General features: G+C 42.6%; 2 protein-coding genes across 3 annotated transcripts in view; one reads left to right on the forward strand and one right to left on the reverse strand.

The window, feature by feature from the left end:
• The window catches only part of BSH (transcription regulatory protein SNF5, putative (BSH)), a 6,023-nt gene extending 960 nt beyond the window's left edge, over nt 1-5,063 (forward strand). Inside the window, exons 3-11 of the mRNA XM_078590335.1 lie at nt 111-205; nt 364-435; nt 518-565; nt 680-763; nt 1,091-1,129; nt 3,112-3,191; nt 4,337-4,399; nt 4,605-4,693; nt 4,800-5,063. Of these exons, the coding sequence (XP_078446461.1) occupies nt 111-205; nt 364-435; nt 518-565; nt 680-763; nt 1,091-1,129; nt 3,112-3,191; nt 4,337-4,399; nt 4,605-4,693; nt 4,800-4,804 (575 nt within the window). The 3' untranslated portion in view covers nt 4,805-5,063. The remainder of the gene's footprint in view (nt 1-110; nt 206-363; nt 436-517; nt 566-679; nt 764-1,090; nt 1,130-3,111; nt 3,192-4,336; nt 4,400-4,604; nt 4,694-4,799) is intronic.
• MAB1 (Transketolase family protein) lies at nt 5,002-14,228 on the reverse strand. Of its 2 annotated transcripts, none has more exons than XM_078590333.1 (15): nt 13,996-14,228; nt 13,388-13,467; nt 13,220-13,285; nt 12,526-12,606; nt 12,424-12,450; nt 12,256-12,318; nt 11,958-12,044; nt 7,593-7,718; nt 7,336-7,469; nt 7,176-7,248; nt 6,626-6,691; nt 6,468-6,506; nt 6,249-6,373; nt 5,743-5,857; nt 5,002-5,351 (listed from the first exon to the last, which is right to left on the reverse strand). In XM_078590333.1, the coding sequence occupies exons 2-15, from the start codon at nt 13,454-13,456 to the stop codon at nt 5,283-5,285; spliced, it is 1,140 nt and encodes a 379-aa protein (XP_078446459.1). In that variant the 5' UTR covers nt 13,457-13,467; nt 13,996-14,228; the 3' UTR covers nt 5,002-5,282. The 2 variants fall into 2 exon arrangements, with proteins under 2 accessions (XP_078446459.1, XP_078446460.1); XM_078590334.1 differs by having other exon boundaries at nt 13,388-13,447; nt 13,996-14,227.

Raw genomic sequence — 14,228 nt, forward strand, 5'->3', positions numbered from 1 at the left:
ATATTTGGTCGTGTTATTTTCCCATGTTGGTCTTAGGTAAAATATTATGTCTTTTTCCTGAGATTGATATTTTTATTTCAAAAGAACTAAACCCTTTTTATGGCCTGCAGATCCGGATTCTGAGATCATTAGTTTTGCAAAACGGACTGTTAAAGATCTTAAGTTGCCGCCAACATTCATCACTCATGTTGCCCAATCCATTCAAGTAGGACCTCTTTCCTTGTGTATTGAAAATAGTTATATCAGTCGCATTCATAATAATCACACTCTTTCATGATATATTGACTATGTGTTTGAACGGCCTCATCGCATTCCTTTTTATCTCTTAACATCTTTCCATTTGGAATATTGGCTTTCTTACAGAGCCAGCTTGCAGAGTTTCGGTCATTAGAAGGCCAAGTGATGTACTGTAATGAGAAGATTGTACTTCTGAAGGTTCAAACATTCAGAATACTCCGTTGGAATACTTCATACTGACATTTTATTTCCTCTGAAACAATATAATATCCTCTTTCAGGTTGACCTGCGTGTAAATAACACTATCATCAGGGATCAGTTTCAATGGGTGAGCTGTCTAATTTCATAAGAATAAGTATATGGCCTTCTGTTTTCATGTTAAAGAGAATGGATATGTGTTCTGTGTTCTCTCTTTCTTGTGTTTATGCGGCATCCATTTCAGGATTTGGGAAATTTGGACAGCGACCCGGAAGAATTCGCGAGAACCTTTTGCAGAGATTTAAATATCAACGACCCTGAAGTTGGAGTAAGAATTCGACACCAACTTTTGATTGAACTCTTCTGGGTGTTGCAAACTATCTCAAAGTCACCTTTCGAAGTCCACTAAAATCCTCCGTCGTGTACAACAGCGCTTTCGTGATCTGCCTGTAGAGCTTATCTATTTTGTTACAAGAAAGTTCCTTTCAGGTCTTAAACTATAGGGAAGTATATTGTTTAGCATAATGTCCCGTGATGTTTTCCATTTTGATTGTCAGCATTGTGCAAGTGGGGTATGTACTTTAAGATGTGTCTTCGTTGTTATCTATCATAATTCTGTTGTCAACTGTTGAAAAATTAAATCTCTTGTTTGCAGCCTGCGATTGCTGTTGCAATCAGGGAACAGCTTTACGAGGTAATTTCTCTGTTGTATTAAATTATTTGAATAAATATAACATAGTATTGCTGTGGGTTTGCATTACGTTCACTCTAGCAAATCGGTGACGTAAATATCCTTCCTAGGAATATCCTTTCTTCAAAAAATGAAAATCCAGCGATTAATGATATGAACCTGCTGATTCGTATCGGGGAGAAGACGAGAAGGGAGGGAGAAGTCGCCGGGATGGACTATGGAAGGATGAGGCCAGGCGGAATGGACGTCGCCTACGAGAGGGGTCCAGCAGAATGGACGTCGCTGGGGGGAGCCAAACACATTCTTGTGATACTTCTTGGCTGTCCTCCTGATACGAACCTGCTGGTTGTATCGGTGAGAAGACAAGGAGGGAGAAGGCGCCGGGATGGTCGTCGGCGTGCCGGGATGGACTACGGCAGGATGAGGCAGGTGGAGTGGACATCGCTTACCATAGGGGTCCGGCGGAATGGACGTCGCCGGAGGGAGCCAAACACATTTCTGGAATACTTCTTGGCTGCCCTGTTCAAGGGAGGGCTGTTCTATTTAAAGAGATTACAAAAGGTCCAAATGACCTAAATGCCCCTAGTGAGGTAAATGAACAAAAAGGCCTAGACACGTCGGGGTCGTATCACCTCCTCAAGGGAGGGCTGCTCTATTTTAAAGGGATTACAGAAGGTCCAAATGACCTAAATGCCCCTATTGGGCTAAATGATGAAAGAGACCTAGATACGTCGGGGTCGTATCAATACTTCCCTCCTGAAAACACTGCTTGTCCTCAAGCTGGTGCTGAAACTTGCGGCGTGTCCACCAGTGGCATGTGGCAGGTCCGCGGGCGGCTCGCGGGTTGACGTGCGGCGGGTCCATGGGCAGCTAGCGGCGGAGCTGCAGACGGCGCGCGGCGGTTCCCCAGCCGGTGCACGACGGGTCTGTTGGCGCATCGTGGCGGGACCGTGGGCAGCTCGCGGCAGTCCACCGTCGGCACGCGGCAGTTCCCCGCCTGGTGCATGACGGGTCTGCTGGCGGATCGTGGCGGGACCGTGGGCAGCTCGCGGCGGTCCACCGGCAGCACATGGCGGTTTCCCGGGCGGTGAGTGCCGCTGAGACTGCCCCCGGGGAAACAGTCGGCCAGGGGTCCGGTTGGGCTGGTCTTGGGTAGGAAACCCATGGCTGGCTCATTCACCAGGTCCCCTGGTTGGTTTGGGCCCAAGGGGACCCAGGGTGGGCCTGTAGTGGGGAAAATCCCACTATTAGGCCCATTTTCTGGGTCGGCCATCCGAAACGGGCCCGCCTGATAGCGGGGCAGGCCGGCAGAGGGTGGAAAACCCACGCCCGGCCCGTTTCCCTTTTGAGCAGGCCCGCTAGCTTCCTGCTGGTCGTATCAATTACTAAGAATAGTACTTGATCACTGACACGAGACAGTGAACAAGAGTAAGTGGAAGGAAGAGATTGGATAAAGCGAAGAGGGAAAGATATATGGATAAAATGGAGAAGTCAATAAATTCCTCTTCTGTCGCAGCCTTCGACCATTCTCGGTTGCCTCCTTTGGAATTCCCATGAGAGACTTCTTGAATGACTTGGATCTCTCACCTTGCCCTTTAGACAGGTGCCCTTCGGCTGGCACATGTGAGTGCGTCTTGTGATCTCCTTAGCCTCTTCCTCCAATAGGATCTTTGGAAAGATCTTATCAGTTTGGTAAATAAGTTGTAATTGATCATAGATTTTTATGAAACCATATGACATCCCCACACTCAAATGTTTTGCATAAAACATGTTCTTTTTAGTGTCACCTTGGAATTTTCAACTCTTTCAGACTTACAGTCATATCTGTCTTGAATTTCATTTTAAAAACACAATGAGGAAAGAGACCCCATAACTTTTATGTCCTTCAGAGCCATGAATTATTGAAGCAGATTACTTCTCGTCATGATTTAAGGATGGTCCCCATCCTTTGTTTTCCTCGTTTTTATCAAGCAAATCTTTCACAGCTGGTTGCCCAAGGCGTTGCGTCTGCAAGGGAAATCAGAGTGAGCAAGAAGGGAAGAAGAATGGACCAGTTCTCTAACTCGTACACTCTCTCTCTAGCCTCTCTCTGAGCCCCGATACTGAGTTTTCTCTTCTTCTCCCCTCCCCTTCCCCATCTCTCTCTCCCCTCCCTGAGTCTCTGTAACTGAGTCTTCTCTTCTTCTCCCTTCCCCATCTCTCTCTCTCTCTTCTTCTTCTTCTTCTTCTTCTTCTCTCTCTCTCTCTCTCTCTCTCTCTCTCTCTCTCTCTCTCTCTCTCTCTTCTTCTTCTTCTCTCTCTCTCTCTCTCTCTTCTTCTCTCTCGCTCTCTCTTCTTCTTCTCTCTCTCTCTCTTTCACACTCTCTTTCTCTCTCTCTCTTTCACACACTCTCTCTCTCTCTCTTTCACACTCTCTTTCTCTCTCTCTCTCTTTCACACTCTCTTTCTCCCTCTCTCTTTCACACTCTCTTTCTCTTTCACACTCTCTTTCTCCCTCTCTCTCTTTCATACCCTCTTTCTCCCTCTCTCTTTCACACTCTCTTTCTCTTTCACACTCTCTTTCTCTCTCTCTCTCTCTCTCTTTCACACTCTCTTTCTCTCTCTCTCTCTCTCTTTCTCTCTCTCTTTCTCTCTCTCTCTTTCACACTCTCTTTCTCTTTCACACTCTCTTTCTCCCTCTCTCTCTTTCACGCTCTCTTTCTCTTTCACACTCTCATTCTCCCTCTCTCTCTTTCAGACTCTCTCTCTCTCTTCTTCTCTCTTTCACACTCTCTTTCTCTCTCCCTTTCACACTCTCTTTCTCTCTCTCTCTCTCTCTCTCTCTCTCTCTCTCTTTCACACTCTCTTTCTCTTTCACACTCTCTTTCTCTCTCTCTCTTTCACACTCTTTCTCCCTCTCTCTCTTTCACGCTCTCTTTCTCTTTCACACTCTCATTCTCCCTCTCTCTCTTTCAGACTCTCTCTCTCTTCTTCTTCTCTCTCTCTCTATCTCTTCTTCTTCTTCTTCTCTCTATCTCTTCTTCTTCTTCTTCTCTCTTTCTCTCTCTCTTCTTCTTCTTCTTCTTCTTCTTCTCTCTTTCTCTCTCTCTTCTTCTTCTTCTTCTTCTTCTTCTTCTTCTCTCTCTCTCTCTCTCTCTCTTCTCTGTCTCGCCGACAGAAGTAGTCAATGTGTGGTAATGAAAAATGAGTAAAATGTGGTTACATTCACAGTAAAGGAGCTGGCAGTGGGCTCGACCTGTCCAAGTCGTTCGGCAGCAAAGCCAGTGTGATTCGGTAACTGAAGTTTCTTTCTTACTCTCAGATTTAAAATACTTAGCAAGCATCCATTTTGATCATATATTTCCCACTCATCTATTTATGCCCTCCAAGCAAGCATGCCATTTAATACTTCATGAAAAAGAACCATTTTATTGTGATTTTTTTTCTATTTTCATATGAATATCCCTTCAGATGTCTCATTTTTTTCAATATAAATCAGGAAGAGAAAGGACTGGCATCTGTATGGACCAATGGTTGATTTTCTATCCCATGAGGAAGTGGGAAATCTTGAAACTAGAAAGATCGGAGGTACTGTATTGTTTTTAAAAAAATTCATCAATAAGTATATTATTCTTCTTCCGGCTAAAATATCTGTAATTAACCTGTAATTTTCTCAATCATGAATCATGCGCAGGCTGAAGAAGTGGCAAGAGATGTGTTTTGGACCCACGCTTCAGAAGTTTCACTCATCTGGCTCACTACTTCATCTTGTTGAATGCTTCAAATGCGTTATGATCAAAAGCGCACAAAACTTCACCAATCTTCTCAGCTGATCCTGTCCAGGGTTTCTTATGTTTGTTCCCTTCTCATATGCCAAGTCTAAAGGCACATGCATGAACACCTGAAGAACCCATCTCATTACTCTTCAGTACTCTTAAAAGCTTCTTTGCCAGACAAAGAGTTTGAAAAGATGACAGAAACGCGAGAAGGAGATGGAAGATGAGACAGCCGGTTCAGTTATCCTCACCGCCGAAGGGGGACAGGAGGGCCAGAATAAAACGGCCAAGACGAACGGGAAAGAAGGAGACAGCAAGAGTAAGAGAATTATTCCAGGTGCAGAACAGACTGCATAGCCACTAGCTTTTTGACTTGGGGAAGAACAGACGACGACGACGGCCTATGCAGTCGCAGCCCGGGGGACTGATCTGAAGCAGGCCCTCTTCACCGCGTTCACAATGTTATCCACCTGTTAACATGCAGAAACCATATCAGCAACGAGAAGTTAACAATACAAGCATCATGCCCACAAGTTGGAGCAGGTAGACATGGTCGCTGTTCTTTTTGTGCGAATTGTTAGTTCTGTTCGGATTTCCGAACAGAACAAAGACAAATTCGAACAGAACATCGCACAGACGCGTGTGCGGGGATTTTGTTCGCTTTGTGGGAATGTTGTTCTAGTTTTGTGCGAATGTGCGAATTTGTGCGAATATGTGCGAATTTTGTTCATTTCTTGAAAAAAAAGAACAGAACAAAGAACAAGGCCCTGTGCGATTCTTTAGTGTGAATTTTTTGTTCGTTTAAAACGAACAAAACAGAACAACCATGTCTAGTGGTGAGGAAAGGGCAGCTTCTTTTACCTGTGGAACAGCAAGTCTTTCCAGGTTGGCGGCGTATGGCATGGGCACGTCAGCGCCGGCGATCCTCTCCACTGGCGCGTCGAGGTACTCAAAGCTCTCCTCCACAACTGATGCACTACAAGCAGGACACGAGGCCGGAAAGGCTCCTCAGGATCATGGCATGACAGCGACTATAGGTCATGATGCCAATGATGATGATAATGACGAATTATGCTAACTATGTTGGTAGTAGCAGCAGAATGGCCCGGATGATGAAAATGATCACAATGAAACTTATCCAGCAGCAGCAAGTAGCAACTGTAATGATTGCTGATGCTCGTGATGATGAGCATGATGACAATCAAAGTGATACTCAAGCATAAGATGATGACGTGAAAGTGTGATCTTTGACTCAAATTCAACCACAAGAGCAACAAAAAACGCAAGTTGGGAATGATCAAGATCATGATGATGGTGATGACGATGATAATGATGACTTTAACAAAGATGATGGGAGGGAAGCCAACCATATCTCAGCGCCAACGCCATGCTGAGGAAAGCCCTCCTCAACGGCAACTAGCCTGTTGGTCTTCCTGACAGAGGCATTGATTGTGGCTCTGTCCAGTGGTCTGAGGGAGCGGAGATTTATGACCTATCAAACAAGAAAACATGAGATGGTTGAAGATCAGCAACCAATAAAAAATGAAATTGTTTCAACAGCAAATCGCCCGTTAACAATAGCCAACCTCTGCACTGATCCCTTCCTTTGCAAGCACCTCTGCCGCCTTCAATCAAGGACAAGGAAAAGGTGTAAGTTACAGACAATGCACAACCTTTTACAGCATCTTATTGCATACTAAATAGTGGCCGAGAAATGAAACAAGAGCTGGAAGAGTGTGTGCACCTGTAGGGCATATCCCACCATCTTGGAAAATGCTGTAATGGTGATATCATTCCCTTCCCGCTCAATCTGCCAAGGGACGGAAAGTTGAAGGTGGACTATATCCATAAAGATTGGCAAAAACGTTGAGATCCGAAATGAAGCAAACACAAGTGGGACAGAAGAGAATGATCCAATTATCAATCGTATGATAAAACCACATTAGATGAACTTGTTTGGTGACCATTGATAGGAAAGATACAAGAATCCAGACCAAAAAAGTACGATGTTAATTGGAACTTATCAGTATTTAATTGTTTTTGAAAGATAACTTATCATTATTTGATGTTAGGACAACTTATATACAGCAAATATAATATTTCTTCATTACGATCTTCTAAACATTGGACGGAGATGTAGGACGATTAGATGTTTGCCATTTTAGAATGTCTACCGCCATGCATTAACTGTAGTCGGTCAGACATTTTATTTAATCTCTCCAGTCATTTAGTCTATACAAGAAACAACCGAACATGGTAATGAATAAAACTTATCATCATCAGGTAGTACTAACCTTTGCCTTGCCGATGGGCAGGCAGAAGCTGGAATCCAAAGCTTCCTCTGAAATAGGGAAAGACTGCCCATACCTGCAGAAGACAGAGTTGAGCTACTAAGTACAAGGGTTTAAAATACAACTGGATTGGCTGAGAACAAGCGACAGAATAGACTATTACAGAATCTCATTCTCAAGGAAGACGACAGGGTCTGGATCCCTGATGGCAGCTTTCAGAAGACCTCTAGCATCTTCAGAGGAGTATGGGCTCAGAACTTTTAACCCAGGAACATGAGCATACCAAGCTGCATAACACTGCATTGGATGCAAGAGTAATTAGCCCAGCAATCACAATGATTAATGGAGTGAACCCATGCATTAGATGGATGTAGCTGATTGAGTTAGGAATCGAACCAAGTTCAAAATTTTCTAAAATACCTGAGAGTGCTGGGAGCTGACTCCTGCGGCAGCACCGTTGGGCCCCCTGAAAACGATGGGCACAGATATGTTACCTGCGGACATGTAATTCATCTTCGCTGCAGAATTGATGATGTGATCGATTGCCTGAAAAGAAACGTGGCAAGTCCTCGCATTAAGTAAGATGACTATGATATGGGGAGTCGGGAAAATGTTAGAAAACAAAAAGAATAAAATCAAAACTGCCCATCTTTTGCTAAAGAATAAAGAGAGAAAACTTTAAAGTTCTAGAGAAGACAAAAGTTGAAAAGAATGCCATCCACCTCCTTCCCCAACACAACCACCTCCATTGAGGGGAAATCAGATCATTTTAATTGACTCAGCTTTTAAACTAGAGGGTCAATTTCAATTTGGAAGAAAATAAGTTATTTCGAGCAAGCCAAGCTTTGGAGCCAAAATTTTATGGATAATGGTGTTACAGAAGCCTAAAACAGACATTTTTTCTCAAATCCATGAACATAATTGTCACGGGATTAATTACACAGCACGTGGGGCTCACGTGCTGCTCATCTTCTATGGCTATTCTAGAAGTATGGGATCTAGCTCAGCAGAGATTCTCAATGAGGGAAGATGAATCTCGGCATTAGAATATGCAATGAACTTCAAGCCTTGTGGAAGGAAATTGATTTTTACCGTCCACCTGCGGCAAATTCAGTGGATAGACAATATGTGATCAGGTGTAACAGTACCTAAAGGGACTACGAGCTGAATTCGAAACTGCTAGAGCTCAGCTATTCAACCGTGAGCATAAACTGAATTTTGAAGATACATTTAGTCAGATTCACAAAGAAGAGAGTCGTCTGACCCCTCCAACTGTTTCTACACTTCAAAATTCAGCTTGTATTGTCAAACAACCGTCACATACTAATCAGGCCATCAGAACCCCTGCATCAACTATATCAGAAGGACCCAAGAAGATACAACCTAAGGGGACACATGGAGATGACAAAGACCAGTTATGGTGCTGTCATTGTCGACGCCATTGCCATACGAAAGACACCTGCTGGAAACTCCATGGCCGCCCTGCCTGGGCTGAAAAACTGCATAGCAAAAGCAACAGTATGATTACTACAGAAGAAAGAAACCATGTGCAGGAAGTGGACAACAACAGTGAGCTCTCTGGATTAAATTACAAACTGCACATCCTCAGGAATCAACTGAAGGCCACTGAATTTATTGGCTCCACATCCCTTGTTCACTCAGGTACCGCTTTGAGTCTTTCAATTGCAAAAAAATTGCATGTCTCATCTGTAACATGGATACTAGTTCTGGTGCTACTAACCATATGACCCCCTTGAAATCAGCATTTATAAAATATGAAATATGTCATAGCACTAAAAAGGTCCAGACCGCTGATGGCACTCTGCTTGCGGTTGCTGGGATTGGAAGTATTGAGATTAACCCTCTTGGTGTACTTACTAACGTCTTACACGTCCCTCAACTCTGTGTCAGTCTTATCTCTGTACAACGATTAGCACAACTTGCATCTTCCAAGTTTTTTTTTGAATTAACTTCCATCCTGTAAGTTGATCTTTGACGGGTACATGTATTTCTTAAAAAACAAGGTGGCGGGTCTGAAGCGTGGGCCAGCTAGGATACAAGATGGTCTCTATTACTTATGCTCTTCCCAAGATGGTACAAGTTCCTTGGTGTCGAAGTCGATGTCAGGGGAGAAGCTCGCGTCAAGCTCTTCCTCCAACAAGGAAGATCAACTTTGGATTCTCCATCGTCAGTTGGGACATCCATCTTTTCATTTGCTCAAAACATTTTTCCCAGATATTTGTCAAGGTTTATGTATGGATAACTTTGTGTGTCAAGTTTGCCATATGGCTAAGCATAAACGCAAAACATATCCTACTTCCCATTCCGCTGCTACAAATGTGTTTGAATTGTTTCATTGTGATGTGTGTGGACCATCTCCATTTGTGGACTTACATGGCTTCCGCTGGTTCCTAATTCTTACAGATGACGTCAGTTGTTTCACTTGGATTCACTTAATGAATTATAAATTGGATGTTCCAAATATAATCCGCGAATTTGTGGCTATGATTACTCACCAGTATGGTCCGCATATCAAACGATTCCGTACGGATAATGGTCGTGAATTCATGAATTCCTCCATCGCATCCGTCTTTAAAGAGCAAGGTATAATCCTTGAGTCCTCATGTCCGCATACACCACAACAGAACGGTGTGGCAGAACACAAGCGTGGGCATATACTATAAAAAACCAGGGCAGTGACAATTCAGAGTAATGCTCCAAACTTGCTTTGGGGGGAAGCTGCTATGCTTTCCACTTATCTTATTAATTGGCTTCCTACACCGTCTCTTAAGGAAAAAACCCCCTTAGAAGTTGTGAGTAACATTTTTCCCATTGCCCAGCCACATCATGACGTGGAACTTCATCTCTTTGGGTGTGAATGCTATGTTCATCTCTATCCCCATCAAACTACTAAATTAGCCCCTCGTGCACTCCCTTGTGTCTTTGTTGGTTTTTCCAACACTCAGAAAGGCTATAAGTGTTATCATTCTCCCACACGTCGGATCCTCAAATCTAAGGATGTCACTTTCAGTGAAAGAAAATTTTATTATCCACATCCTGCATGTAATAATCCCATAACAATAACGATTTCTACGCAGTACATGAACAATAGCGCAAACCAAACGAACTGCCAGAAAATGCACCAGACTTCATGAACAATAAAATAACTATTTTTTCCTACAAAATTAGCAGACCAGAAATGCATTCACGGAAAATACCTAAGCAAGTAGAAAAATCCTATGATCCTAAAACAACATCTAATATCCATTGAGCTGAAACTTACTTCCACTGAGCTATACCATTGCATAGAAAAATTCTAACATTTTTTTACTTCACGGTTCTTCTCACCTCCACAACACAATGAACAACTCACCAATTAAATTCTCTTCACTTTGGCAGACCAGTTATAGATAATAAGGTTCTTGCTAGGGAGAATTTTCCTCGCAAGATACATTTCAGCAGACCATCGTATTGCTCCCAACTTGGGAACCTACGGCTGAAAAATGATAAAGTCCTTCCAAGGACCTTATTGGAGATAGAGGCTAATGAGATCACTACCCGAACCCACACGCGCCAGCTGAAAGGGACGTAATCTGAAAGGGCGAGGTGGGAGATTGAAACATTCAAGAAGTCTGTTACAGGAAATTCCCGAGGGAGTCGACAGTACCTGAATGCTGGACATGGGAGAGGCCTGCAATCAGAAGGGGAGAAATCTACTGATTTCTTGATAATGTCACTCTGTGGGCTTATCAAGTGAACCAGAGAAGGCGACGTGATCACACACGTGCACCTTAACTGGCAGTTGATTTCAAACTCATTTTGGCATGAAGCAGGACACTAAAAAATAAGACCAGGTTTAGTGGTCAAGGATAGGGTTGTCTTGAAGATTAAGAGACGCAGCTTCAAGCTGAAGTCAGAGAGATTCTCTAGGATTTAGAGGAGTCAATCCATTGGTTCTTCTCTTTCTTCTATCATCCCGTCCTGCATTACTCTCTCTCTCTCTCTCTCACTTCGAAACTCAGTTCCTCATTGTAAGTTCTTAGTTGGATATTGCTACTTTCGGAAAATCTTATTTGAATTCTTGTCTGAAATAGTTTTACATTCCAGGATCGAAAAAGTCCGTTGCGCCCGTCGATCCTTCCATCCGTTTTTCATCTGATCTCTTCTTTCCCCCTAATCCCGTTCACGGATCGATTACTGTCTCATGACGGTGATTGAGTACTAATCTTTTTTTCATCCCGGGACATCTACGTTCACCGAGTCCCTAGAGTGAACATAACAGAAACGAAACTGCAACTGGCAGATGCGTAAGAGAAACGGTTGAATTCTCATGGGAAATAATAGGACGCTAAAATATAGTACAATTGAAACCTTTAACTGTTCTGAGAAGAGTCATTTTTTTTACCGCAAATAGCAAGAAAAACAGGAAATATTATTCAATCACTATTTTTTGGAAAGAACTATTCAATCATTTCTTGCGTGTAGGTTGACAGAAATCAAAATAAAGAGAAACCACATAGAGGCAATCACTTCTGTTAAACCCAAGAGAAGTCACATAAATCAGTGTAATTTATGATACTGATGAGGAAAATGCACTTATGATCTTTCATTAGTTTTCCAGAAAATTCCTTTATAAAAGATCAGTTTTGAGGAAAATCTGTATTTTTAACTTCATAAAAGTAGACAAGAAAGATCGATCGGTAATGCCCTCACAGCATTTCTAGAAGGGTTGAGCAATGTTCCGAACAAGAATAAAAAAATACGGAAATAAAGTAGAAGTGAAACCTGCATGGAGAAATTGAAAGTCATGAATTCAACGACTGGTCGAAGACCATAATAAGCAGCTCCAACACCGATCCCAGTAAATCCAGCCTGTGAAGAAAAACGAGGAATAATAGGTAAACAAACATTAGAAGATAAAGAAAAGAGATCATGTTAAAAAATGACGGCATAGCCTGGCCATAATCTTCCCAACAGCGCATGGAAGTTGATTAAAGGTTATGTGTAACAAAGTGGATGCAGAATAAAATCATAGAACCGAACAAAAATGACATTATTAAAATAAAATTAATGGGTTTATGACCTCCGTGATTGGCGTATCAAGAACCCTCTCAGGACCATATTTCTCCAGAAGTCCCTTCGTAATCTAGGAACGATGGAGAGTTAGGATACGAGAACACAAAAAGAGACCCCGAATTGAGGATATAATAGAGAATAATGAATAGATCAGAGTTATAAGTGAGGATCAAACCTTGTAAGCCCCTTGATACTCTCCAACCTGTACATGCAACGCAAGTATCAGATTATCGAGACCTGAAGAATTAAAACAGAAATTTGCGGTCCGAGAGGCTACCTCTTCGCCCATAAGAAAAACCTTCGGGTCAGCAGACATCTCCTCATCCAGTGCTGAGTTCAGAGCTTCTCGAACAGTGATCTAATAAAACATTGAACTTCAGTCAAACTAATGGTAAGATCGTACCTTGCGCAGAAAAAACTGACGTAAAAACTCGATAGATAATGAAACGGAGATTTGTTTTCAAACACAAAATGGCAAGTAAACATACACCGAATGAAGATATTGCTTTAAGCAAGTCCATACAAACAATCTAAAATGCTCACACGAGGGAGTGAGTGAAAATTTAGGACTATTTCAACCCAACTAGAAGGATTAGATACAAAATAACAATGTATCAAAAGACGCGAAGCTGAGAGGAAGTAGCCATTCAAGAACCTCACCTGTTTTCCTAGAGTCGAAAAACCTCTTTCTAACATTGAAACCTCGGGCAGAATTCTAAAATTGAAACCCTGATGTAAAAACTCGATAGATGATGAAACGGAGATTTGTTTTCAAACACAAAATGGCAAGTAAACATACACCGAATGAAGATACTGCTTTAAGCAACTCCATAAAAACAATCTAAGATGCTCACGCAAGGGAGTGAGTGAAAATTTAGGACCATTTGAACCCAACTAGAAGAATTAGATACAAAATAACAATGTATCAAAAGACAAGAAGCTGAGAGGAAGTAGCCATTCAAGAACCTCACCTCTTTTCCTAGAGTCGAAAAACCTCTTTCTAACATTGAAACCCCGGGCAGAATTCTCCGCAACGGCTGCTCAAGAGACAAGCAACAGTGGATATTGAAAAAAATTAAAAACAGCATGAAGATATTGGATAAAAACAATGAGATCGCCGATGATTTGATGTTCCTTACAGAGTTGAGAGAGCTCCCAGCCGTTAGCGCCCGCATGGTAAGCCCCAACATTTTCCACCTCTGCATCATGACAGGAAAATCCGAAATTCCAACCGGATTCGTCAGCCCACATCTCGGAAAATTCATCACAAAATAGTTCAAGAATTAGGGCCATTTTCTTCAGAACAGAGCAAGCGACGAAGAAATTCTACATGGAAAGATTTGGATCATCCTCGTTCCTCGCCATTCCAGAGCCAATATCGAAAGGTGGGTGATTTATAACATCCTTAGACAGAGATAGACCGCATATTTTGTTGGGAAAAAACCAAGAAATAACCCCTCACTTGTGAAATCATAGAAAATCCACTTTAAGATCAAACAATTCCATCGAATTGAGTATGAGTATATGTGTGATAGCATCTACTATACTAGGAATATCAATGAACCCAATTCTTGCAATTGCTCAGGATACCCTCTTTTAGCTTTTAGGGTCTATTTCTTAGTTCCGGTAAAACACTCTTCTCAAGAATTTAGGCTGCCCCTCAACACAGCAGGGAAAAAACAAATACGGGCAGGAATCAAAACCCGCGCGGATAGAGAGAAAATCAGAGAAAGAGAGCAACAACTACCTAGATTTTCGGCAGAAACCGGGGGCCACTCGGCGATGGATGAACGGCAAAATGCTCGCTCCCCCACGATCTATCGCGATCGAAAACCAAAAAATGGCGACTTGTGGTTGATCTGCGAACTAAAAACCTTCGATCTATCGCCCTTCTTCTCCCTTGCTAGCCGGGTTGACCGCAATCTGCTCTTGACGCCGCCTCCCCAAATGGGTTAGGTGTCAACCCTCCCTCCATCTCCT

Source organism: Wolffia australiana, chromosome 19, assembly GCF_029677425.1.
Source record: "Wolffia australiana isolate 7733 chromosome 19, ASM2967742v1".
NCBI lineage: Eukaryota > Viridiplantae > Streptophyta > Magnoliopsida > Alismatales > Araceae > Wolffia > Wolffia australiana.